The sequence below is a fragment of the Hakea prostrata genome, chromosome 1 (assembly GCF_041222555.1).
Source record: "Hakea prostrata isolate BN-2017 chromosome 1, UWA_Hpros_2, whole genome shotgun sequence".
Classification (NCBI taxonomy): Eukaryota; Viridiplantae; Streptophyta; class Magnoliopsida; order Proteales; family Proteaceae; genus Hakea; species Hakea prostrata.
Genome location: NC_142600.1, coordinates 10,286,422 through 10,310,924, shown reverse-complemented (window position 1 = coordinate 10,310,924; position 24,503 = coordinate 10,286,422). Strand labels below are relative to the sequence as shown.

The following is a 24,503-nucleotide window of genomic DNA, read 5'->3' as shown; positions in this document are numbered from 1 at the left end:
CTCTTACCATGTGTGAAAATATCAATACTTGGGCACCTAATTGGAAAAAATTCATAGTTTTTTGTGTGAAATATCAATTCTTAACCCCTATCGGTGTTAATCTTGACTTCTCCCCTACTACCTTGTTAGGGTTCTTCTAAGCTCGACCCACCAGGATTTATCTTGATAGGATTGGGTTAGCCCTATTTTACTTTGACACAACCCTAATTTTTAACCCTGAAAAATAAAACAAAATGCGGAATTTCACCCCAAAATTCGAAATATTGACCATATATGTTTTGTTTTGTTTGTTTTCTTAGCAAGTCTAATATCATTGTATTGAGTTACTTTTTGGCCTAGAAAATCTTACACATAGGTCTTAAGAATACAGATACAACAATGAATGAACCCTGTTTAAATTCAAATGGGCTTTTAGTAAAAAGTTAAGATGGGCTTGAGCGGACTGGGCTTAAGCTTGAGACTTCTACTTCCATCACAAGCGACAAATACGAGTTCACGACCTCAAAAGTATTTCGCGCGTAAAACGAGTTCGAAAAGGTCATGGTAGCCGGAAGAGATCTATTCAGTTTTCGATTCTCAGATTCATTTCAAAGTCGGAAAAAGAATGTCTCAGTCCATTCCGGTGGAGATTCTTTCCGATGAAGAAGTAAACGAAGCTCTTCCTCCCTTCGATTCTTACGTCAACGGCAACAACAAGATAAAAAACGATGAAAAAGGAAGCATGCCTCTGCCGGTTTTCGTGCTTGATGACGATCCAACCCCTCAGAAACCCAAATCAAGACACACACCAACGGCATCTTCATCCTCGTTCGTCCCCGAAACTCCGATGTCTTCTGCACTCGTCAACTCCAGCGTTTGTTTTGTCAAATGCACTAGCAGGTTATCCGATGCTAACCCTAGGTCTTCCTCTGCCGACGATAAAATTTCAGGTAATTTCTTGCCTCTCGATCATGGCTTGCCGTTTTCATATTTTGAACTTGAAGTCTGGACTGAATTAGTATTTATTTCGTGTGAATATTTATGCGGAAAACGATTTTGGTGGTAACTGGCAGGGATTAATAGGTTGATATGTTTGGAGTCCGACAATGAGTCTGAAAGTTGTCAGGAAAGGGGAAACTCTGACATGATTGACGCCATGGATGGTGATGTTTCTGTTGCTGTGAGACACTCTGAGATGAGCATGGAATTTCTCGATCCTACCTCCTCCCATGGTAAGTAATTCTTCTCGTTAGGGTTTTAGCGACTTACGACTACCAGAGATTGAGAGGTTGTACTAAAAACTAATCACTATGATTTTCATTTGTGACAAGTTGGATTTCGAAGTGCCAAACCTGAATGAAACCATCCGTTTGGAGTTCCACAAGGGCCAAACTCATTTTTGCTACAGTAATCTTGCTAGTTTACGTTCATCCTATTTAGCGCCCCCTCCCCCTTTTTTTTGGATGTCTTGACAATGAGTGAAAATGTGCCTACTTCTACTTACTAGTTTTCACAGACCAAAATCCAGTCAGTTTGTACCAGGTAACAGCCAACCACCCCTTCAGTTTGTGAATAGTGTGGCTTATGAATCGTGGGTGTTAGAATGACAAAAATGTTATTTCTGAGTTTGGATTGAATTCATTGTCTTTCTTTTCTATTAATGAGAATAGCAAATAATATTTACCAGGAGCTGCAAATTCAGTACAAAGTGCTGGAGACAGTCCTATTCGTGGTGACAGCATTTTTGAAGATGTTATTCATCAGGTATCTAGCTGAGGGTTTTCCAGTTCTGTTCCTTTATGTACGACTATTCCTGTGCTAATACAATCTAGGTAACTAGCTTCGTCTAGAAGTCATTCCCTTCAGACTGGTGACGCTTTATTTTGACTTACAATGTCATAGACGATAGTTTTAGCAGTTGCAGATGGTTGCATTCCTGTTCAATCTTTTAAATTATTAAGTTCTTTGAAACCTACTTTACAATTCACAGATAGATTCTGACCATGACAAAGACAATGTAATGTTGGAGTCGGTAGATAATGCCACAAAGAGTAAAGGTAAAAACATTGAAGTGAACGCAGAGACGAAAAAAAGAAAGGATGAATTAATGGCTAGAAAGATGCAAACAAAAGAAGCAAAGAAATTGAGGAGGGAGGTCAGTTGACTAACTAACTAATTGTATCTTATTGATATAAGGTATGGCTTACTGACTGAGTTTTCCATCACTTAGCAAGAGAAATTGCAAAAGCAAGCTTTGAAGGATGAAGCAGCTGAGCTGAAAAGGTTGGAAAAAGAAAAGCAGAAATGGGAAAAAGGAAAATTTGCACTTAATTCTATTGTGGCTGAAATAGATGCCAAAGTTGTTGAACTGGGGTCCATAGGAGGTATACCTTATCATTTGTTTCCTCTTTCCTCCATTTCATCATGTCATCCTTGCTGTGCCACATATCTGCAGATTTTGTACCGTGATCAGGAGATATTTTACCTTTAATAACGCAGGACATCTTCTTACAAGGTTTTCTGAGAAAGGCCTTACTTTTCGTATAACATCAAATCCCATCGAAAGATCAATTGTTTGGAAAATGGCTGTGCCTGAAGAGATTTCACAGGTAATGTAAGTGATTTATGCATGTTAAAATTTTTACCTTTAGTTCTTCATGGTAATTTTTTTCATGGTCTCCTCATATATGCTTCTTTTGATGGTTTGGAAATTCAGTTAATTTCAGATTTTCGGTACTGTTTATTATTGTATTGGAATATAGTCCAGTTCATGAAATGTGGATGAATAGTGATAAGACTTTTGATATTATTTGAATACTTTTTCACTTGAAAATTTTCACTACTGTTTTCCTTATTCCCCTTTGAGTGAAGAACTTAATGAATATCTGAGCTCATGACTATTTTTGTTAAATTAAAAGGTTAATCTAAAATTACCCAAGATTCAGTGTAATTGATTACCTTCCCTCCAAATGCCTTAGAATAATAGATGGATCAATCTTAACTAATAATGCACAGGAAGTGTAAGAAACCCAGACTCTTAATTTATGCAAGGTCTCAAAGGTCAAGTGTAAGCAACCCAAACTCTTAATTTATGATGATTGGAATCTTCAAATACTGGTCTTAGGAGATAGAAGTTAGCTTGATGCATATTTAAAAACCCACATTTGCAACAATAAGAAGAAGAAGAAAAGTATAGCCCAAGTGTCTTACAACAACTAGTACCAGTAGAACTAGAGGATCTATTTTCCCATACATAGTTTTTATTTCATGGCTTTGATTGAACTGGTTTAGCTGATTTGAACTAGCTGTTCAATCTAAGTAGTTTTTGAATATTCTCCCTTTGACTTATTAAATATTCCTTTTTGGGTCGAATTCTTTTTAAAAATTTTAATAACTGTTTTTATTTTGGAATTTCCCACCCTCCATGATTTACAAAGTGGGTCTGTTCTGTGTTTCATACTGTTAGGTACTTGACCAATGAGCCAAAATCTTTGAAGTTGATGGAACAAGTTGAGTCAAGCCCTTTAACTTATCCTAGGCTAGGTTGGCCCAATCTAGTGCTTGCACACCAGACAATCCTCATTAGGAACTGGTAAAACGTAGAAGATTTGCCTAAGAAAATTTAAAAGGTGCTTTTCCACATATTGCATAGTCAGGATTTACATGCCTGTTTTCATCAACTGGGTGCATGAGTATTTGATATGAGTATTTGATATGGGTGTCTTGCATATCTACTTCAATTGCTTTATTTTCAAATATGCTACTGGGTATTTTCTGAAATGGGCTTGTTTTGTCTTGAATAATTATGGTCGTTTTGCTTAGAAATTTCATTGAAACTCTGTACATTACAAACTTGATGTATTTATCTGGAATATTAATCGAGCAATGCTGTCACTTGTTGCAGCTTTCTTCTAAGGGACCAGAAGTTCCATATGTGTTGCTAGTTTATGAAGCTGATGAGTTCTGTAATCTTGTCATCAATGATTGTCTCATGGATCAAGTTTCTAAAGTTAAAGATATTTATCCATCTTACACAATTTGCTACCTCACAAATAAGTTAATGGCATATATCAATAAAAGGTATGATCAGGGTACCACCTAAATTTAGAATTTTGTCCTTCATTTGTTATCTTTGGTGTTGTTAGTTTTGTGTAACACTTTGTGGTCTTTTGCTTGAGGCACATGTCACATCGTTACTGCTTGTACATGTTCCATATGTATGTTGCTGGATGGCGTTGTTTCTAACTGCTTATCTAGCATATTAATCATGGGCCTGGTCTAGGCAAAACAGAGCATTGGCCTAGATGCAAGACGACAATGCCTATGCATTGTCTAGGAAAGTAAGCAATGAAGAGTTTCCACAACTAACTAAAACCAAATTGTGAAGATTGAGTTAAGAGGCCACTTACATCCAAATATTTCAAAGGTTAGAACATTCTCCATAATAGCCCTTCCCTGGACTAGCAGAAGCATGAACCAAAGCAGACTATTCCCTTTTTCTATTCTGTTTACAGCATAGGGACATTTTAGCAGGACATTATTAGGAGTATTCCTCAGTTCATGTTTCTGCTGCACAGCTTATTATGTAATATAACATTTGGAATTTCATGGTCTCTGGCTTCTTTGTACTTGTTAATAGTTCCTGCTTGCTAGCGTAAAGAGATCTTTTGGTGCCTCATTACGATTGGAATTTTTTTGCATAATTTTGTTTCCCTTATATTTTTCTGACTTGGCATTTTATTCTCAAATGCTTGGTTTGATTAAAAAAGCAGAATAAAGTCATTAAACATAATGGCAAGAAAAGTGTGGAAAAGGAAGGAGCTGATAGGCTTCTCACTGAGGAGTTGCACACTTGCACCTCGTCGCTATTGCGCCACCTTGCTCCCTGACAAGGAATCCTCTTGCCTCTCTATAATGCAATTATGTTTAGTGCTCAACATTGAAATTTTATTGTATTGACTGGTTAATCAGTAAAACTTAATGTTGTTTATGAATTTCTTCAGCTGCTACAAATATGTATTTCCCGAAAGCTCTAATATGTGATGTATGCAGTGAACTTTATTAGTGGGGATTCTTACGGCTGGAAATCAAAGAAAATAGTATAAAATGCTTATTTGAAAAGTTTCTTCTCAAAATTGGATAACTTGAAGTTTCTACACTTCAAGAATGACTAGCCAAACTCCACGTGCATATGCACGTGGTTGTATTTTGTTTTTTTATTTTTTTCCTTTTGTAGAAATAATTTAAGGTCCGTTTGAGATTTCATTGTAAAATAACTTATGGCGATTTTATAGTCCGAAAAACTTAAAATGACTGAAAATCGTTTGGTTACCAATTGAGAGGTTAAATGTTTGTTTCATACTGAGGGAGAATGTCTTTTTTAGATAAAATTGAGACAATTCTGATTTAGTATATTGTGAATTCTGTAAAATTTTTAGCTTTTATAAATTTTAAACGATCATATTAGAGTTGGTCTGGGAGTTGTTCCCACAAGTGATAAACTTAGAGAAAGTCGTTTGAGGTGGCACGACCAAGTTCAACGGAGACCTATAAATGCTCCTGTACGGAGAAGTGATATAATCCATATTGAAGGAACTAGAAGAGCTAGGGGTAGACCTAAGATAACCTTAGGAGAAGTGGTGAGAAAGGATATGTATAGCTTAGGCCTTGTATCTAGCATGGCCTCTAATAGAACTGATTGGAGGGCAAGAATCCATGTAGCCGACCCCATTTAGTTGGGACAAGGCTTATTGTTGTTGTTGTATAAATTTTAAACGAGACTGCTCTAAAACAAAGGCAGTTCGAATTTAACTTGCCTGAGAACATTTGATACAATCATCAGAGTGCCTCCCATAGGATGATATTTTAGTGTAGGGGAGATGTATCGGTTGAAGGGGGAATACTTTGAAGGGTTATGCCTCTTAAGAGTAATAAGTAGGGGTATTTATGGGAATTTGATTTCACGACATGGACCGTAAATCAAATGGTTCAAATTCTTCTTTTGAATTTCTCTTGTCATGCAATTGGAATGATAATATTTATTTGTAGTGGTGTGTAACTTTTGAGAGGCAGTATTATCTTTATAATAATAATAATAATAATAATAATAATAATAATAATATTAATAATAATAATTATTATTATTATTATTATTTTTATTTTTTTTTTTATTTTTATTTTTAAAAGATGTGATGTTTGAGAACAAGTAAGGGCTTTTAGATTTGTACATTTAAATCTATTTTTTTTTTTTTTTTTTTTGGGTTTTTTGCTGAAGAGATGTAACTGTTGAAAATGAGTATGTTCAAGGGATGGATTATAAATATGAATCTGAGATGTTTGAAAGGGTATGTATACTTTGGGAAGGGGTGTCTATATCAAAAGATGTGACGTTTGAGAATAAGTATGGCCTTTAGATTTGTACAGTTAAGTATTTCTTTTTTAGGTTTTTTGCTAAAGAGATGTAACTATTGAAAATGGGTACTTTCAGGGGATGAAATGTGAATATGAATCTGAGATGTTTGAAAAGGGTATGTATACTTTGGAAAGGGATGTCTATATCAAAAGATGTGACGTTTGAGAACAAGTAGGGGCTTTTAGATTTGTATAGTTAAGTATTTCTTTTTTAGGTTTTTTGCCGAAGAGATGTAATTGTTGAAAATGAGTATTTTCAAGGGATGCATTGTGAATATGAATCTAAGATGTTTGAAAGAGTATGTATATTTTGCGAAGGGGTTTCTATGGTTAGGAAAGGGTATTTTGGTCTAGTGAAAAAGCATACCATAACTGAATTGAGGTTTTACTTTTATATAGTAGTATGATAGTATGATAATATGATATAATGTTGTTTCCTTTCCATAATGGAGTTCTTTAACTTTTATTTTTCCCCTCTCTTTTCGGGTCTACTTTGGTAACTTCTGCTGCCATCTTCAGCATACAGAATAAGTATATTCTGTATCTTGTCTTACATTTTTTTGGGGTTGATGATTATGTTAATTTTGCAATATTTTGAATTATGGATTTTTTCATGTTGTAGGGATCAGGAAAAATACAAGAATCCATCAAATGATAATAATTGGAGACATCCACCCGTTGAAGAGGTCTGATCTATTTATATAATCCACTTATTAGAACAGAATTTTAGATTCATTGGATTCAGGGAAGTTTCAACTTCTTATGTTCTTTATGCACGTGTCTGCAATTTGCCTTGCACTCCAGGTGCTGTCAAAATTAACCACTCATTTTGTTGGCGTACATTCAAGGCAATGCAGAGATGAAGCTGAATTAGCTGAACATGTTGTTGGTTTGACTTGCAGTCTCGCAAATTGCCATTTTAGGTGGTCCACGCTTGATCTTGTTGTTTGCAGCCTTTAGAGCATAATTTTTCCTTAAGAATTTTTCTTTACTTACATAGCTATTGCCAATATCCAAATCTAGTTTGGTTCTCTTTACTTACATCTGTTACATATAAATCTCTTCTTGTTATGTGCTCAAATTCTTAGTTATAACCTTATACTTCCATATGCTGACAATTTGTAATGAATGTAAAATCTCATGGTTCTCTTTTAATGGATGCTTCCAAACCGGACCAGGGATAATTTAGAAAATTGTTGAGAATGGAGGGTTTGTGGGGTAAATAGCAGGAAAGCATTCCTTATTCACAAATAAAGATGAGTCTTTTTTTACCCTACAACATGAAAAGACCCACGACAGACGTGTTGGTGAGGGATCTGACTTAGGTGAGCTCTGCTCAGAATATGAAGCTCTCAGAGGATATTCCTGACTGATGCCTTGGAATTAATCAATAATAATTGAAGCCAGCAACTAGAAAATCTACCAAGTTACTCTCAACTTTAACCTGTCAGAATTTGCAGAGCTAGCCAAGATCTCTGGTTTAGAAGGGATGACCATATGAGCACCAAATCCAAATGGAGAATAGCCAGGAAAATACAAGGAAAACTCAGATGGCAAGGAGTATAAGAAGATCATGGAAAAAAAACCTCGGTTCCCCAAGAAATTGAGAACCCTTCTTAACCTAACAGAACCATTCATTTCCAAGTCAAGATTAATCACAGCATTGATTTATAGACTACATTCCTTTGGAGAAAATGAAAAACTTCCATAAGCTAATTAACTCATTTATGGAGTTATTATAAAGTAATCTCACACAGCTAATACCTCCATAGAGAATCCAATGCCACTTTTTGGGCTTTTGGTGTGACCCCTTACAATTAGAATCCCAAATAATCCAAGTCAATGATGCATATAACACACTGGGGCTTTCACTTTGGACTTAATCAAGCCCAAGTGACAAAGTTGGCATCTCCTGCCTGCATACGGTATTATCTTGCCATTCTATATGCTCTATCATATTTAGTTGGAACAGTTTGGCTAATACTTTGAAAGTGACCCTTGACTGGAGAATCCAAGCTATTCAGGAAGGAACACTGCAATTCCCCCGTCCTAATGAAGTAGTTCATTACTTCAGAATCCAGTGAACAACGATTACTTAGGATCAGCTTGTGAGTTTGTGCTACTGTAAGTAATATGTCGTTACCAACATCACACTATGCACACAAGGGCAAAAAGAAGTGTCTGTGGACAAATGTGCATTTTGAATGTTCTGACGTAATAAAGGACCAGTGTACGCCACATCACAAAATACATCTTAAGCGTAGTTAGGGTATTTGCTTTCAGGTGCACAAACTTGGACTACATATGTTTTAGAATGTTCAAGATTGTGTGCATTACAGAGTTGTTGGTAATGCTTTATGTTTTCATGATGAATACAGCTTGAGGCCTAGGTGAGGATAGTATTGGGAATATTATGAGACATTCTTTTCCATTCCATAAATAGCTTGCCAAGTGAAGAATTTAAGTGTTTTCTCCCAACTATTTGGACTTGCACTTAACTTGGAAATGTGATTTCTATTGAACAAATTCCCCCCCCCCCCTCTTTTTGACTTTATAATATTACCTTTTCTTATTTCTCATTCATTTGGTTTTTTGTTTTGTTAAATTTTTTTTTTTAACAGAAACAAGTTGACACGATTATCTGTAAATGCCAACGGTTCATTCATTTCCAAGGGTTTCATTGATAAGAAGCTGATAAAAAAGAGTGCATGGTAAGAATATATTTCATTCTGCTAATTGAATTGGCACTAATAGAGGTAGAGGAGCACCCTATTTCATAGAGTAAATTGACATCTACTCAGTTCTAAATAGTATTTTTGGACAGTAGCTAGTGGGTTTTTCTTTTCCTAATTTTTTTTTGGTGGGTTTAGGGGGGAGGGGTTGGTAAGCCATACCCATAGCTTTCAGTTTGGAAGTAAAAGAATCTGGACTCGGGTAAATTTAGAAATTATCTGAGCATTTTATGGGCTTCTTTAGGGGCATCTTACTCAGACTTGTTATTTTGTCTTGAGTCCACACTCATGGACATGAATTTTGGAAGCAGTTGTGTGAAGGATGAGAAGATGAGGGGTTGTGGAGGAGTTTTACCTTTTTCATCTCTGACTAGGATGCTCTCTGATTTCTTTATGTTTCTATTGGGTTCGGTATAAAAGTATGGAGTCTAATTAAAATTCCTCTGGGAGCTTCTCTTTGGAAGTGATATTTAATAATGCACATAAGTTTCAGATCTAACTATTTAATGCATGCTGAGATAAAAACTGCTCCTGTTTTATAATTTATGATGTCTATCATGTATGGGATACTAACCTTTTTGGTTTTATTTGTAATGTACTTGAATTATAAGGCCTAAAAGTGGGATTTGGGGGGGGGGGGGGCTAAAGGAGTGCAAAGTAGTGAGCACAAGTATTTTAGAGTATCAGGTAAGTTAGTCTAGCTACGTAATTGGTGTAGATTTAGGGAAATTTTGTTTAAATGTATAATCATCCCCATGATGATGGTAGTCAAGGTGTCACCTTGGTTCCCTTCCAGTAAAGGGTGCCTATATAACTAGGTGATGCCTTGGACCCTTGAAAACTTTTAATGAAAGAGAATTCGGAATTTGGATTGAATTGTGTAACCAAGAAGGGTTACTCCTTTCCCTCTCGTTCCTTTTGTTATCAAACAGATCTAGGCAATCTTCCTTTCTTAATTGTGTTTAGAGAACACAAACAAATTTAATGTCCCTTTTTTGTGTTTCTAGTGCCTAAATTATTACAAAAGAGCAGAAAAATGAACTGTTATAGAGAGAGAGAGAGATGATGTCACCATCCTAATACTGTTCCTAAGAACACCAAAACCCAGAATACTCAAGCAGAATGCTACCAAACAGATCGGAGAATGATGTTTTGCTGGAGAAGATGCAGAGTGGATTATGATTAGATGATTTTTATGAGAACTAAGACCACAGAACCATCTATGGCACTACTTACATCGCCTTGTGGGGCTTTGATAGAACCTTTTTTTGGTTGTGCTTGTGCATTCAATTAAACAGAATTGTTTGGATACCAAGGGAATTATTGAGGCCCTCAGCAGTATTCTCATCAGGTGACGCATGATATATATTTGAAAACCAATTTTTTGTAGTTCCACGATGTCATGGCAGATTGTCACGAATGTAATTTTTTTTTCTGATTGTTTGGTAATGTGTGCTCATAACTTGTTTGACTTTCATTCTATGACTTCTATTGGTTAGGCGTATTTGTGTTAGGCACGCCTAGCTCTTATAAATGTTTCTGCTATGTTCTATTCTCAGGTTGAAGGCATTGGTCGCTATCCCAAAAGTGCAGCCTAGGTGTGCTGTTGCCATAGGGAAGAAGTTTCCCACCATGAAATCCCTTTTGAGTGTATACATGGATCCTAATAAATCTGTGAGTTGATCTTAACTTTCTATCCGTGACTGAGCAGAAGTTTTCTGAATGGTTGACAGTATACTTTTCAAGCATATGTTGCCCTTTGAACAATCCATGGCTTCAAAATTATGACAGCTGCCTCAAGTTTTCACTTACTGAGCATTAACAAATATTTTAGAACGCTTAAAAGATTAGAACTTTTTTGTGGCTGAGAAATAATATAAAGATAGGACACTTGAAAATGTAGGGATTGTTCAATTTCATATGATTGATGGATATTATAGGCCCAGAATGGTCACTAGTGAAAAGTTCCGAGATGCTTTGATGAGCTATCATAGTGATCTGGCATCGACTATGCATTCTGGCATTATGATAACAGAAGGAAGAAATTTTTTTCCTTTGGCATTGACTGGTGTTTATGTTGATGGGATGATTAGTTTGTTCAAAATGTCAGGTGCATGAGAAAGAATTCCTGCTTAAGGACTTACCCTTGGAGGGGCTGCTAGGCAATGAAGATAGGAGGCTTGGTGAGGTCTGTTCCAAGAGAATTTACAGAATACTCATGGCTCAAAGTGGAAGCATTAAAACGGATGATGTTGAAGATGGCGCTGATTTCTTTGGGTGCTGATGAGTCAACTGTTAGAGGATGTAAATGCTGGAAAATCATTTCTAACATGTGGGGTTCAAAACTAGGAAACACCCTCCCCTGCGAAGCAAGGGGAAGGCTGTGTATATTTGAACTCCACAGATGGTGGGGGGGGGGGGCTAGTGCACTTGGTCGCGCCCTGGTGCATTATGTATATATTTTTGAATGTTGTAAAGTTTTTGAGATGCCTTGTGGTCGCTATTGATGTTTTATGGACAGAACCAGGGTTTATGCTATGGAAGATGCCACAGCCGGTATCAGCCCAATGGAAGTGAAAACATGGTCTAGAACTATGTCAAATTGTGGAATCGCTATTCACTAATTTTTTCTTTTTTTGGTACTATTCACTAATCTATTATATGTAAAGATGTACAGCAATCGGGTATTGGTAAATTCTTCCCCCCCCCCCAATCCATTTCTATTAATATCATATCCATAATCATTTCATTTCTTCCATATCGCTCTTTTTCTTATTTATCTTTTAATTTCTTTATTTTCTCTCTCCTACCCACACCATCCGGCTTCTCTCTCCTAGTTCTAGGTTTTTGGCCATATTTTCTCCGATCTTCGACATAAATCCTACTCCTTCTTCTTCGGATATACCTTTTCACGTCCTTTCCCATCGTTTTTCATCGTCTTTTCTTCACTAACTATTTTTTGAATCTCCTATTTTTGGATGGTATATTAATATTTTAATACAATCTGATCTACAAACTCACAGTCATTTTTTTCACTAGTATTTATTTATTTATTTTCGGTGTCAATTGTATTTTTATACATTTTAAATGCTTGCTTTTGCATGATATATGTGTTGCATTGTGATTAAAATATTGTGATCCCCATGGGTCAATCTACACTCCGGTCGGAATAATTTTCACCATAAATATTTTTTGATTTTTTGAATTTATTAAAATATGAATATAAATATATATTATGAACAATTTGGAATAAATAAGGAAAATGATTTTGAAAATTATAGAAAATTATAGAATACCTATATAATTATTTTTAAGTGCTTCTTGTATGGTTTCATTGTCGTTTTGATATGGTAGCATTTTCTTTTGTCGGAAAAAATTTATATATTGTTTAAAATATTATATTGGTATTGTTTAATTGTTTGTGAAATCATTTTTGTTGCAACAGACCAACTGTTATCATGTCTAGTAGTGGGAGAGGAGCGTTCACGGGCCGGACAGCGACACGGACGCTCTCGGAAGGGAGGCTATCTCATGCATCTTGTGTTGCAATCATGAAATAAAGTAAAACAAGATGCAACTCGTGGTAAGGAGTTGAATTCGGTGCATAAGTAGTTTAAGGCTCACATTCTGGTAGTTCAAAAGATGTGGCTACCCTCGAGGTGAATGCGATATCGAAAGGCGTTAGGAGATGAGAAAGACAAGGGAGAAAAACAAGAGAAAAGGTAAATGAAGCATTGATGAGGCTCCCCATCATCTTATAGAGTTGATTCATTCATCGAGGTTGATCCCGTTGATTTGAGAGGCGGGAGGAGAGGGATGTTAGACGCTGGGCGAGAGTAGGGCTGCTCCGGAGGAGGAGAGCCAGCTAGATTTACGGCTGTCCTCTAGGCTTAGGCTACATCTCGTCCTGACATCTATCTGGACGGGGTGGTATCGTGGTATGTTCGCATCACGAGTCAGGTCCCTTCTACGGCTGATGTCGGGGATCACGTCCACTGACTATCCACGAGGTCGGATCCTATCCTAGCAAGATCCATATTTTCACAAATAAGGGGCTCCCCAGATCCGGTCATGGAAAGGGATGGCGAAAAAGTGAAAAAGCATTCAAGTGGATGTACTACAATGCTTCCGCACATTCTGACACAGACGGGGTCCTTACTATAGTAATATGGTTGACACTATTGCTAAGGCGGGTCCTGACATCCTGGTCCTACCCCTAAGGAGGTGTTGACCACTTTCTGCGAGGAGAAGGAGGAGCTCAAGAGTACATCGGTAGTTTGAGAATATTTTGGGAGACATATGGATGCACCATTATGTGTGATGGCTGGACCGGTCCGACAAAAATCCATCATCAACTTTATGGTGTATTGTGATCGAAAGACTGTCTTTCTAAAATCTTGATGCTCTGCACAAAGACCACGGTATATTCTTGGACTTTTGCGGGATGTGATTGATGAAGTTGGGAAGGAGAATGTGGTGCGTTGTCACCGACAATGGCGCCAACTTCAAGAACCGTGAGGTCTGATGAATACAGCTGGATATAACCTATATTGGACACCTTGCCAGCTCATTGTATCACCTCATGTTAAGGACATCGGCAAGATCAATATTATCCGAGCACGGTGGAAGGGCCGCGTAACAAATTTCATCTACAATCATCTTGTTGCTCTGAATATGATGAGGCGGGCATGCCATGGTGAGCTAGTGCGACCCGGTCCTCAGATTTGCCACGAATTTCATCGCCCTCACGGTATTCGGGACGAGTCGGCTTGAGATCCATGTTTTCATCGGAGGAGTGGTTCTCATGGGTTGGATCAAAGTAAGTATTTTTATTTATTTTTTATCTATAGTCTCTACTATTTGATTTAACAAGTTGTTAACTTCTTATACATTTATACTATGAAATATGAATATCTAGTATGTAGTATTTAATTATTTATTACTAACTTAATGTGTTTGTGATAATTCGTACTAGTAGTGGCCACCCACGACGACAATCTCGTCGATGACTTTTGGAGGAATGTGAAAATTGTGTTGGAGACCTTAGATCCTATAATAAAGGTCTTACGTATGGTTGATTCCTCCCTCGGGGGCCCACTATGCCCACATATATGCGCCCTGAAGATAAAACGGCAATCCAAAAGCTAACCCCGGAGGTTTCTTGCTACTTGAACATTGTTGATAGTAGATGGACCGCTCATCGTGCATCCGATGCATAGGGCGGTAAGTAGTTAGTCTTTTACTACTTATTATTATAATTTGTAACTTGTAGTAAATATTAATTCTTTGACTTGTGAGTTTGTGAATTATGCAGCCTATTATCTCAATCCAAAATATCGGTACACTAAAATTTGGGATTGCGTCGACCTACTCGTGCCGTTATGGAGGTTATTGGAAATTAGAGCCAAACGTAACGGTCCAATCAAATTGCCATATGGAGGTAAGAACTTAAAAACTTAGAACTTAGTACTTGCTTTTTATTTGTGAAAGAATTTAGCTAACCATCAATACAAATTATTGCGGATAAAATACTTTAGAGATGCCTGGGACCTTTGGTTCGGTTCCTGCTTTCAAAACCACAAAATTATGATCCGGGTTAGATGCATGATTACATTTACATTACATTTTACATATAAGTGATACAAGTAGGATTTTTGTTAAGAATTAAAGTATTAACTTGCATTATTTGTGATAATGCGGTGAGTGGTGGATTCTATATGGGGCTGCGAACCTCCGAAGAGTGGCGTGCGATCCTCTCCCGACTTGCTCGCCTCTCGGTGTGGAGGTTGGAGTACTTTTGGGATGATTCACTCGCAGAGGAGGAATAGGTTGGAAGTCAACGCCATGACCTTTGTTTTGTCACTACACATGAGGCTAATTAAGAACACCCGTTTAAATACTAACAATGGGCAAGCAGGACATCCCTCGTGATATCTTCAGCTCCTCATGACCAACATCCACTCCGATTGGTTGTTGGATAGGCACCTTTAGACCAGCCTAGTAGCCCCAATCTTGCTCAGCTGCGGTTAATATATGGTCTGGCTTCTCAGAGGCCCATCCGCTCCCCCCTGAGGTTTTCTCTCCCAGATGATATCCGATGCCCCTTGCTCCCGGTCCGTCTCTCGGGGTGTGATCCTTGTGGTGTGGTGGTGGTAGTGGTGGTGGAGAGTCGCTATCTGTTCCATTATCGCCTCCCCCGTCCGGGGACTCTCCCTGCCCCCGGTGCGTCTGGTGGTGGCTTCTCTCTCCTCTTCTCCCGGGGGGGGTTTCGCCCATATGCATGGCCACCTGGGTATGGGTCGTATGGCTTGGTTATAGTGATGATACTCGATCATTGGCTCATCGGCCATTTTGATCCGATGGCGGGTTGTCGGAGTGATGGGGTCCATGACCTTGGAGGGTCTGTGGCTCCACACCTTATGGCTATGGTGTCCCTTCCTTATGGACACGATGATATGTCGTCTGGAGTTCGCACTATGGATATAATGATGGATCTTCCATGAGCTTGGCATCGCGGGAGGCGGTCTATGGTGGTTGGGGTAATGATGTTTGGGGTTATCGGCATCGGGGTGTCCCGCTTATGCCTCCATTTGGCTCCAGAAAGCTGCTATGTTGGAGGCAACATACGAGATATCCTTTCGATGCTACGATGTCAATTGAAGACCTCCGTTCCGTTACCCCCGAGGGGAGTAGTTTTACCGTCTGGATGATGAAAACTACGAGAGGCCAGTTTCCTTGTATGTCAACAACCATCAGCATGACATGTCTTGGAATGACTTCAAGAAAATAATGGAGCGGAAGTTTACTGTTGTAGCCTATGGGCCTTGTACCCAACTATCACGGAGCAGTGGAAGACATGGATCCACCAAGGCATAGTACTTGGTATTGGTAGTTGTATTTGTATTATTATATACTTGTATTTTTCTTACTAATATAATAGTTTTGTGCTTATTTATGTTAGTTTAATTGTTTAAATAAGGTTGTAAAATTCGTTTACCGGTATATCGATCGATTATATGCCGATCCATAACACCAATTTAAGTGAGTTTTAAGCAAAACCAACCATTCCATTGTGTTTATTGGCATCAAATTAGGCTACCCACCAAATTTCAACTCATTTGGACCAAAAAACCCATCGACGGGGGGGGGGGGGGGGGGGGGGGGGGGGGGGGGGGGGGGGGGTGGGGGGGTTTTTCCCCTCCCCCCCCGCCGCCCGGCGGGGGGGGGGGGGGGGGGGGGCCGTTTTTTCTTTCTTGTGGCGGTGGCGTTGGCGCCTCGTGTTTATCCAAGGGGGGGGGGGGGGGGGTGTGGGCGGGGTGTGCTTGTTATTTTTTAAGTGCATTTTCCCCTCCCCCCCAAAAGGGGGGGGGCGGGCCCCCCCTTTTTCCCCCCAAAAAAAGTTTGAACACAAAGGAGAAAAAGTTTGGGCGAATTTTACTGGTGCATGACAGCATGAGCAGCGGTGATAAAGAATGGGGACAAAAAAGGTTGTACGACTGGCAATCTTTCAATGCTGTTTCCCTCTAGAGCTGCTCATCATAATCAGTTTAAACTCATTTCACTTGAGCACACTCACTTTTTCCGTTAAAAAGCACTCACATTTGACTGAATCGATTACATCGATTTCCTGCAAATCTCTCAACTTTTCTGCCTTTCAAGTCCCTGTCAGGAGCTTGACATGCTTCACTTGAGTCATCCAGCTTGAGCCTAGGTAGCAGGTAGCTGCATGAAAATCATTAGGGTAGTTGGTAGATATCATGATTGTGCTTCATAGTTACTTGTACCATCTCAATGCCTATGAGAGAACCTGATATGCTCTCCGTTCTCACGGGAAATTTTCTTCTCCCAAACAAATTACGCATGCATTCTCTGAAGGTTGCATAAAGAGCCTGTAAGTTTTGTTAATGGTGGATTAGTAGAGCGGTTAAGAGTCTAATTTTTTGAAGGGAGGTTTTGGGTTCGCATTCATTTGGCTTGCTGTTGCTGTGATACCAGCAAAATGATATTCTAGTTGATGGTAATGTCTTTGACTTATCATTAATTTTTTATTGTAAGGTAAGTGCGATGGTTGCCGGTAAGAAGATGGGTAGTAGTTGCCCGCAGTTGTGGGGTTGTTGAGGTATAAAGAAAAAATGAGCGAAGGTATGCATGTAGTTGTGGAATTTTTTTAGTAAATAACATTTCATTCAAGAACAAAGAAAAGTACAGACACACCAAAGAAAGGAAAAAAAACAACAGATAGATGCATGAAACACAAGGTTCGGTCCGAACCAAAGAGCGGAACTTGAACAAACTGTCGTACATGCAATAGACAGGGTCATCCAGGCTAAGGATGGGTCAAGCCCAAGAAACCCTTAGAACGAAAGCTGTTACAAATACAGCAATAGTTAAGCACCAACACCCACACCCACGTAGGGAGAAACACACCACAAATGTGGAGATTTACACCTAGTTGTGGGGTTTTTAAAGTATAAGAATAAAATGGGTAAAGGGAGAATCTTTTTCCTCACTCAAGGAATAGGCAATGTAAATGAGACTGAAGGAACATTAAAGTTATGTTGTGAGTTATAACTGTAAATAACTGATAAAAGGCAATCAGTCAATTTAGATTTAAAATTAACATATAGTTTAGCTGTAGATAACTGATAATTTTTTATTATAAAAGGTAATCATGTCATAGTTTCACCCCCACTTTTATAGACTACCGATTAAAAAACTCTTGATTTTTTCCTGTATATAGTAATGAATGATTCCACTGAAACTCCCAATGACCCTCAATTTGGTTTTAACATATTGCTACTCAACATCTGAGTAATCAATGGATTCTTGCCGAGACAGAATTCTTGAGTTTCTATCCTTCAAGATCATTAATTAGGACTTTTGGATTGTTATACCAATTATTTAATTGAAAAATCACATTCTTTAATAAAAAAAGACAATAAATATTAAAATTTGAAAAATACCGTTGAAGCCTTGAAGTATCTAAGCTCAATGTATGCAGAGGGTATTGTGGTAATTTTAATCAAAAATTGAAGAAGGATCGGATCGGATCGGATCGGATCATGGCTGCTTATTAGTTGTTACACTTTTATGAATCGGAATCGGATCATGGCTGCTTCACTAGTCCTTTCGAAAAGCCTTTATTTCTTGGCAATGTGTGCTGGAATTCTTACTTTTCATGATACTTTGCACATAAATTTCTTAATTTAGGGTTCTAGTAAATTTCAGTTGAAATTACACTAATAAATTCATAACATGGCTGTCTTATCACACTTAACTCATTCACATATTATCATGGAGACGAATAGTTAATTGTCGTTTTCAGCTCAGCATAGTGACATGCACCTAGAAGAGCCCTTTGAGATGTTATAATCAAGGCCATTAAGACAACAGTTAGGACTCTCCAGTGATGAAGATCTATCTAATCTCTTGAATAAAGAAAGGTTTTAGACACTCTCATGCAATAATGGCTGCCATTAAAGATCTACAGCCAATGAAGAAAAAGAGAATTAGTGGTGTTTGTGGTGGCTAGTGTTTGATGAATGCTATTTCTAACTCTATTAAATCTTAGCTGCACAAAAGAGTATGTAAAGATTACACTAATTTAAATAAAATAAATTAATTTTTCCTTGATTCGAACATAACCATTTTTTTTGTGAAGCTAAAATAAATGAGTCTATATGGCATCCGACTAGCACCACAGGCACCACCACATTAAATACACCAACCAAACAAAGATCTCCTAATTCTCTAGAGAGTGTTGATTTTGTCTAGGCTTAAGGAGAGGGTTAAGGGATACTGGTTGGTGCTCCCACTAAGATTAGGTAAATTATATGGTTGAAGTGGAGCTCTTGGTACCAGACACCTTTACTAGATATCCCAGGAGAGGAGTCCGGATCTGTGACCCTGTCGGGGAGCACAGACGGCTTTTCCACCCCAAAATACAGGGGGGCCTAGGGGTGGTGATGAAAGTTTTGTTTTTTTTAAATAATTTTCAGCTGTGGAGGCCACAAATTTTGTGGTGGTAAAACCGTTAGAGAACACTCTGGTGATGATCCGGATTCCCAGGAGAGGACTTGCCCAGAAGGAGGACTTACCTCAGGAAGCCATGATGGTGGCAATTTTTTTTCTCTTTTTCTCTCTAGTGATAAAAATGAATCAAGGTGAGTATGGTAGTCGCTTTCATAGTAACCAAGTCCTAAAGATTGTAGTTTCAGAGTCCATTTTTTTTTCTGAGTCAGCTTCAATGATGTATGTCTTTGATATAGGAACATCTGACTCAGAGAGATAGACCAAAAGCATGCTGATTGATGAATTTCATTTAAAAAAAAATGAAAATCAATGAATCGTCTTTCTAGTTTCTACCATATAAAAATATACTGACCCAGTTGCAGAATGGTGCTGTCATCTGTTTAATTTCTTCCTGCAGAGGTGAAACTTCAATGGAACTTCACCTCTATTTTTTGCTTTGTTTACACTCTCAACTTTATCAAAGAAAGGTTACCTTTGTCGAGTTGTTTTCACTCAAAATTTAAACAAAGGTGGTGGCTGTTTTCTGCATTGTCGATCCCATACCCACCTGGTCAACAAACACCTTACAATAAGTAGCCTAGATATCATTACATCACGCCGTTCATCTTTTCTTTTCATGGAAAAGGGTACTCTTCTGTTATGATTCCACCTTCAGAGGGTTTGTTTTGTGTGTTCTTAATCTTTTCTGGGTGGTCGGTGCAGAATAACCTTTCATTTTTTCTATTTGCTTCACTTCATAGCAAGAAAACAAACAGTAGCAGTAAAGAAACAAGAAACCCAGAGGCGGCAACTTTCCTTACCCAGTCTCTCTTGGTCCCTCCACTGCAATAATATGAAAGAGACACAACGGCCCACAGCTTGACATTTACTGATAAAAGCTTAAGAAGCCGCTCCCCCTTGATTTTTCAAAGAAAGTGGGCAGCCCTCTTTCCTTTCTACCCTTTTAAATTCCAAAAGCTTTAAGCTTTTAAATCTCTTTCTTATCAATCAAATGCTCTCACAAGCAAAATCAAATACTCTCATAAGCAAAATCTACAGAGCATGGATAACTAGATATTGTTTGGTTGGCACTCAGACCTTCTCATTTCCCACTTCTCTTCTTCTTTTTCAAAATATTATTATCATAAACTGCGCATGCAAAAAGAAAAGAGCAAGGGCCCCCTTATGAGGAATTTGATGTTCACACCTTTACAAGAATCATCTGTTGCTCTATATACAACTACAATCTCATTATAACTGTAATGGTTTCTGGGTCAATTTTGATAGGTCATAAATTTTATGAAAATTAAGATTCTAAGTTTTCTTATGAATAACCTGGGTGGTATAACATAAATAACAAAACAAGTAAAGAATAACACTTGATAAGGTGTAAAATGATGATGTTTTCAGGTGAAAATAGACATTTTTTTACTCAACTGTGGTAAATTTCTTGCTTTTGTAAGTGCCCTTTTGCTTGTATTTTTTTTTGTGATTGTATGTATTCATTCCCAGCAAAATTCGTGACAAAAATAAATAAATTATATTGATGTTTCATTAATACCACTGTGCATTCTCCAATTGGCTCTTGCAGCAGAGACAACTCTTACCCATCTGATTTCCCAAAATTATAACTAACCTAAACAGTATTTAGGATTCAAGAGGACGAAATACAAGACCTAATGGTCCCAGGCCCCCAACAATACCTCATATGCCATATGCTCTATGGTTGTTAAAGCTAAAGGTGTCTGCAAATCCACGTTTGCTCCAATAGCAGACATGCCGGCCATGCCATCCTTCTTCCCTCCTCATTTTCTTTCAAAACCACATGATCACCCCAACTTAATTTATCCTTTATTTTCCTAGTCCATCAATTGCCATTATCCCTTTCTCTCACTAGCTTCTCTATATAAGGGAAACCCAGAACTTTACTTCTCCCCATTAATAAGGAATTGAAGCTATCTCTGATACATATGGAGAAGTGCAGATCATACCCAGAATACTCATCGTCTTACAATGGAGATGGGTTTGGGTTCGAGGATCGTTCCAAGTCCTACAACTTCAATGGTCCTACCAACAAAGATCGTGGATTCACCGCGTCAAGCGACCCAGAGCTGAAGAGGAAGAAGCGTGTGGCTTCTTACAACGTTCTCACCATGGAAGGTAAGCTCAAGTCCTCTGTGCGTAGCAGCTTCAAGTGGATCAAAACTAAGTTTACCGACATCCGCTATGGTGTGTGAATTGTGATTACAACCCTGCAGCCTGCAGGTGTATATAATTTGAAGATCAATTAGGGTTACCTGTGTGAGCTTGAATTGTGAAAAATCAGAAACATGAAGAGAGAAAGTGAGTCCTGCTGTTTCGTATATGTTCCGATTTCTCGCATTTATGTCTGCTCTCAAGTACCTGGTCATGAGTCACTTGACTCGTTTGCGGCCTGTCTGCCATTTGCAAGCTAGTTAGGTTCTTCCATTTCTGCTCTTTCAAATTTCAATCAAGTCGATTCGCTACGAGTTTAAACGGCCGATTTGTCTTCAGATTGTGAGATCGTGAGTCGATTTACCTAAATCAGTGGGTTTAAAATATGAAATCAGGAATGAGTCGGTTCTGAACTGGGTCAGCATGGAATAGGTCTGGTCTGGTCCAGTTGAATCTGACTATTTGTTTAATTAATGATTTAATTGGACATGAAAATGGGATGCTTTTGACTCACGAGTCACGATTCTTTTTTTTTTTTTTTCGGTGGAAACGACTCACGACTTTCAAAACTATAACCAACGACATTTATATCGTTTAAAATACGAGTCCGGATCAGCTCTCCCAACGGGGAGCACAAACGACAGGTTCTCGACCACACAAAACAGTGGGGCCCACGGTAAAAAACATCTTTTGGAAAAAATAAAAAATGTTTAAAATTTTATCCGTAGGCCCCACTGTTTGTTGGTCTGGAACCCGTCAGGAAGTACTCTGTGTTACTCCGACAGGGTGAGGATCCGGATTCTTAAAATACAATCATATATGTAGTTTAGTGATAATTGCCTCTCATGTATTGTGTTGTTTTTTATAGAAAGAATGGGTCACGCAGATCCAACAGAAAATAAAATAAAACAAAGAAAAAATTAATTTGGCCCAGCCCACATATCAGCATAAAAAAATTCCTTTAATTCTGGAGGTGGCTTTTGGAAGATTTTAATATTTACCGAAAAACTATTAAATGATGTCATTAGTTTCAATTAATATTTTCATTTTAATGGTCTTATTCAATTACTTAGAAAATGACAGTAACTAGTAAAGAAAATAAAGGAAAATGACATTCAACCGTGGTCAGACAGCAGCTCATAGCTCACACAAAGAAACCCAGGTATTTTGGTTGACATGAAGAAGTGGTTTGCTGATCTGATCTGATTCTTAATATTATTGTCCAAATGGTGGCTGGTAAGAGATACTTAAACAAGGCAAATTCACCTGCTGATGCAAAAACTTTGAGATGCCAAGAAGAAGTTAAAGAGACATTTTTCACTTTGTGGGACTATTTGTGTTGTCTGATGCATTTCCCCTTCTTGAAGGTGAAGGGTGGCTGAGGAACACAGGCACAAACGATCAACTGTTGATTATCCCTGGTGGCTGGTAAGAGATACTTCAACAAGGCAAATTCACCTGCTGATGCAAAAGCTTTGAGATGCCAAGAAGAAGTTAAGAGACATTTTTCACTTTGTGGGACTATTTGTGTTGTCTGATGCATTTCCCCTTCTTGAAGTGAAGGGTGGCTGAGGAACACAGGCACAAACGATCAACTGTTGATTATCCCAGGGGCCATGATCAAGATTTCATGGATGTCATGATATCTATCATGGAGGAATCAAAGTTCTCATCATCAGATTATGATGCTGATACCATAATCAAAGCCACTTGCCTAGTGAGTACTGTAAATATTTGGTCACTTAATTCGCAACTTGTCAAGTTCATCTGAAGAACTGATTTTTTGAATCAGTTTGATTATTGGTTCAGATATAATTTCTCTTTCTCAAATGATCTTTCTAATTTTTCTAATCAACTGGGTTTTGCAGAATATGATACTAGGTGGCAATGACACCACCACGGTTACTTGTACATGGGCCCTTTCATCGCAACTCAACAATCTGGCAGTTTTCAAAGGAGCCCAAGATGAGTTGGACATGCATGTTGGCATGGATAGACAAGTGGACGAATCAGATGTACTTAAATTGAAATATCTCCATGCAATAGGCAAAGAAACATTGCTTTCCTACCATGCAGGTCCACTACCTCCCCATGAGACCATGGAAGAGTGTAGCATAGTTGGTTTTCACGTTCCAGCAGGAACTCGTATAGTTTTTATCTCTATAAGATATAAAGGGATCTGAGAATTTGGTTGGAACTATTTGAATTCCGGCCAGAGAGGTTTCTCACAAGCCATGTAGATGTCGATCATCAAGGTTGGACTTTGAATCCATCTCATTTGGATCTAGAAGAAGAATGTGTCCTAGGGTTTCATTTTCTCTTCAAGTCCTGCACTTGGGTTTGGCTCGTTTGTTCATGGCTTCAACTTCGCGACTCCTTCAAACGCACAGGTGGATTTGATAGAGATGCCTGGCTCGATCAATCACAAGGCAACACGGCTTGAAGTCTACTTTGCCCACGTTTTCCTCTTGAAGTTTATAGATAAAGTGTGGCCAAAATAGTATAGTGTCATTTTGTGGCTCAAATTCTTGCACTTGGACTTTGAAGATGAGCCACCACTAATATATTTTGATAAATAACTCAAATTAATGATTTTTTTTAAAGAAATTGTAAAAGCATGCATTTCAGTTGTGATAATCGTTTATTGGACAAAATGGTTCTATTTCCTCTTGAAATTTATAAAAAATTTGTAAAGTTCCGTTGAGAAACGTTATACGTTTTATCTCAGAAAATTCTCAGTGGAAAGATATTAAATTTGACCAAAATCGGCTTGAACAAGAGTATTGAGAACCCTAATTATTAAAAAGGATAGAATTTTCACTTTAACATCCTACAATTGTAAAACAAATATCATTATAACCCACCAAAGTATATCTAAGATGGTTGATGGCCTTTTTCCTTGACAATTAATGGTGACGTGTTTGATCCATACAATTAAAATGGTTAGTGTTTAACAATGTAACGACTCTTATGTGATAGTATCCACTGACCATAAATTTCATAGCAGAATCATTCGTTTCTTTTGGCTTTCTGACTTTTCCCTTAAAAATGCATTAATTGCACATTTGTCTCTTACCAACACCACTTGCATTTTAGCTTCCTCAATCCTTTGAGTTTTGACACCTCAAACTTCTATGAAGTTGATTTAATCATTCTATCAACATCGATCACTTG

General features: G+C 38.0%; 1 protein-coding gene and 1 pseudogene across 2 annotated transcripts; both read left to right on the top strand.

Annotated features, from left to right (window-relative positions):
- Positions 1-529: 529 nt before the first annotated feature.
- On the top strand, positions 530-11,453 carry LOC149027373 (crossover junction endonuclease EME1B-like). Of its 2 annotated transcripts, XM_089162191.1 has the most exons (12): positions 530-929; positions 1,053-1,211; positions 1,667-1,743; positions 1,970-2,134; positions 2,210-2,363; positions 2,479-2,588; positions 3,884-4,059; positions 7,013-7,076; positions 7,195-7,313; positions 9,012-9,101; positions 10,682-10,796; positions 11,233-11,453. In XM_089162191.1, exons 1-12 carry the CDS (start codon positions 605-607, stop codon positions 11,404-11,406), a joined length of 1,728 nt encoding a protein of 575 aa, XP_089018317.1. In that variant the 5' UTR covers positions 530-604; the 3' UTR covers positions 11,407-11,453. The 2 variants fall into 2 exon arrangements, with proteins under 2 accessions (XP_089018317.1, XP_089018324.1); XM_089162198.1 differs by lacking the exons at positions 10,682-10,796; positions 11,233-11,453 and having other exon boundaries at positions 9,012-9,105.
- Positions 11,454-22,505: 11,052 nt separating this feature from the next.
- LOC149027372 (xanthotoxin 5-hydroxylase CYP82C4 pseudogene) lies at positions 22,506-23,830 on the top strand (annotated as a pseudogene).
- Positions 23,831-24,503: the final 673 nt, after the last annotated feature.

What these genes read in the sequence shown, in the direction of transcription:
- LOC149027373 (XM_089162191.1), top strand. Translation starts at nt 605, where the DNA reads ATGTCTCAGTCCATTCCGGTGGAGATTCTTTCCGATGAAGAAGTAAAC. An exon ending in TTGAAGATGTTATTCATCAG is followed by an intron (nt 1,744 to 1,969) that starts GTATCTAGCTGA and finishes TACAATTCACAG; the next exon opens with ATAGATTCTGACCATGACAA. An exon ending in CTGATAAAAAAGAGTGCATG is followed by an intron (nt 9,102 to 10,681) that starts GTAAGAATATAT and finishes TTCTATTCTCAG; the next exon opens with GTTGAAGGCATTGGTCGCTA.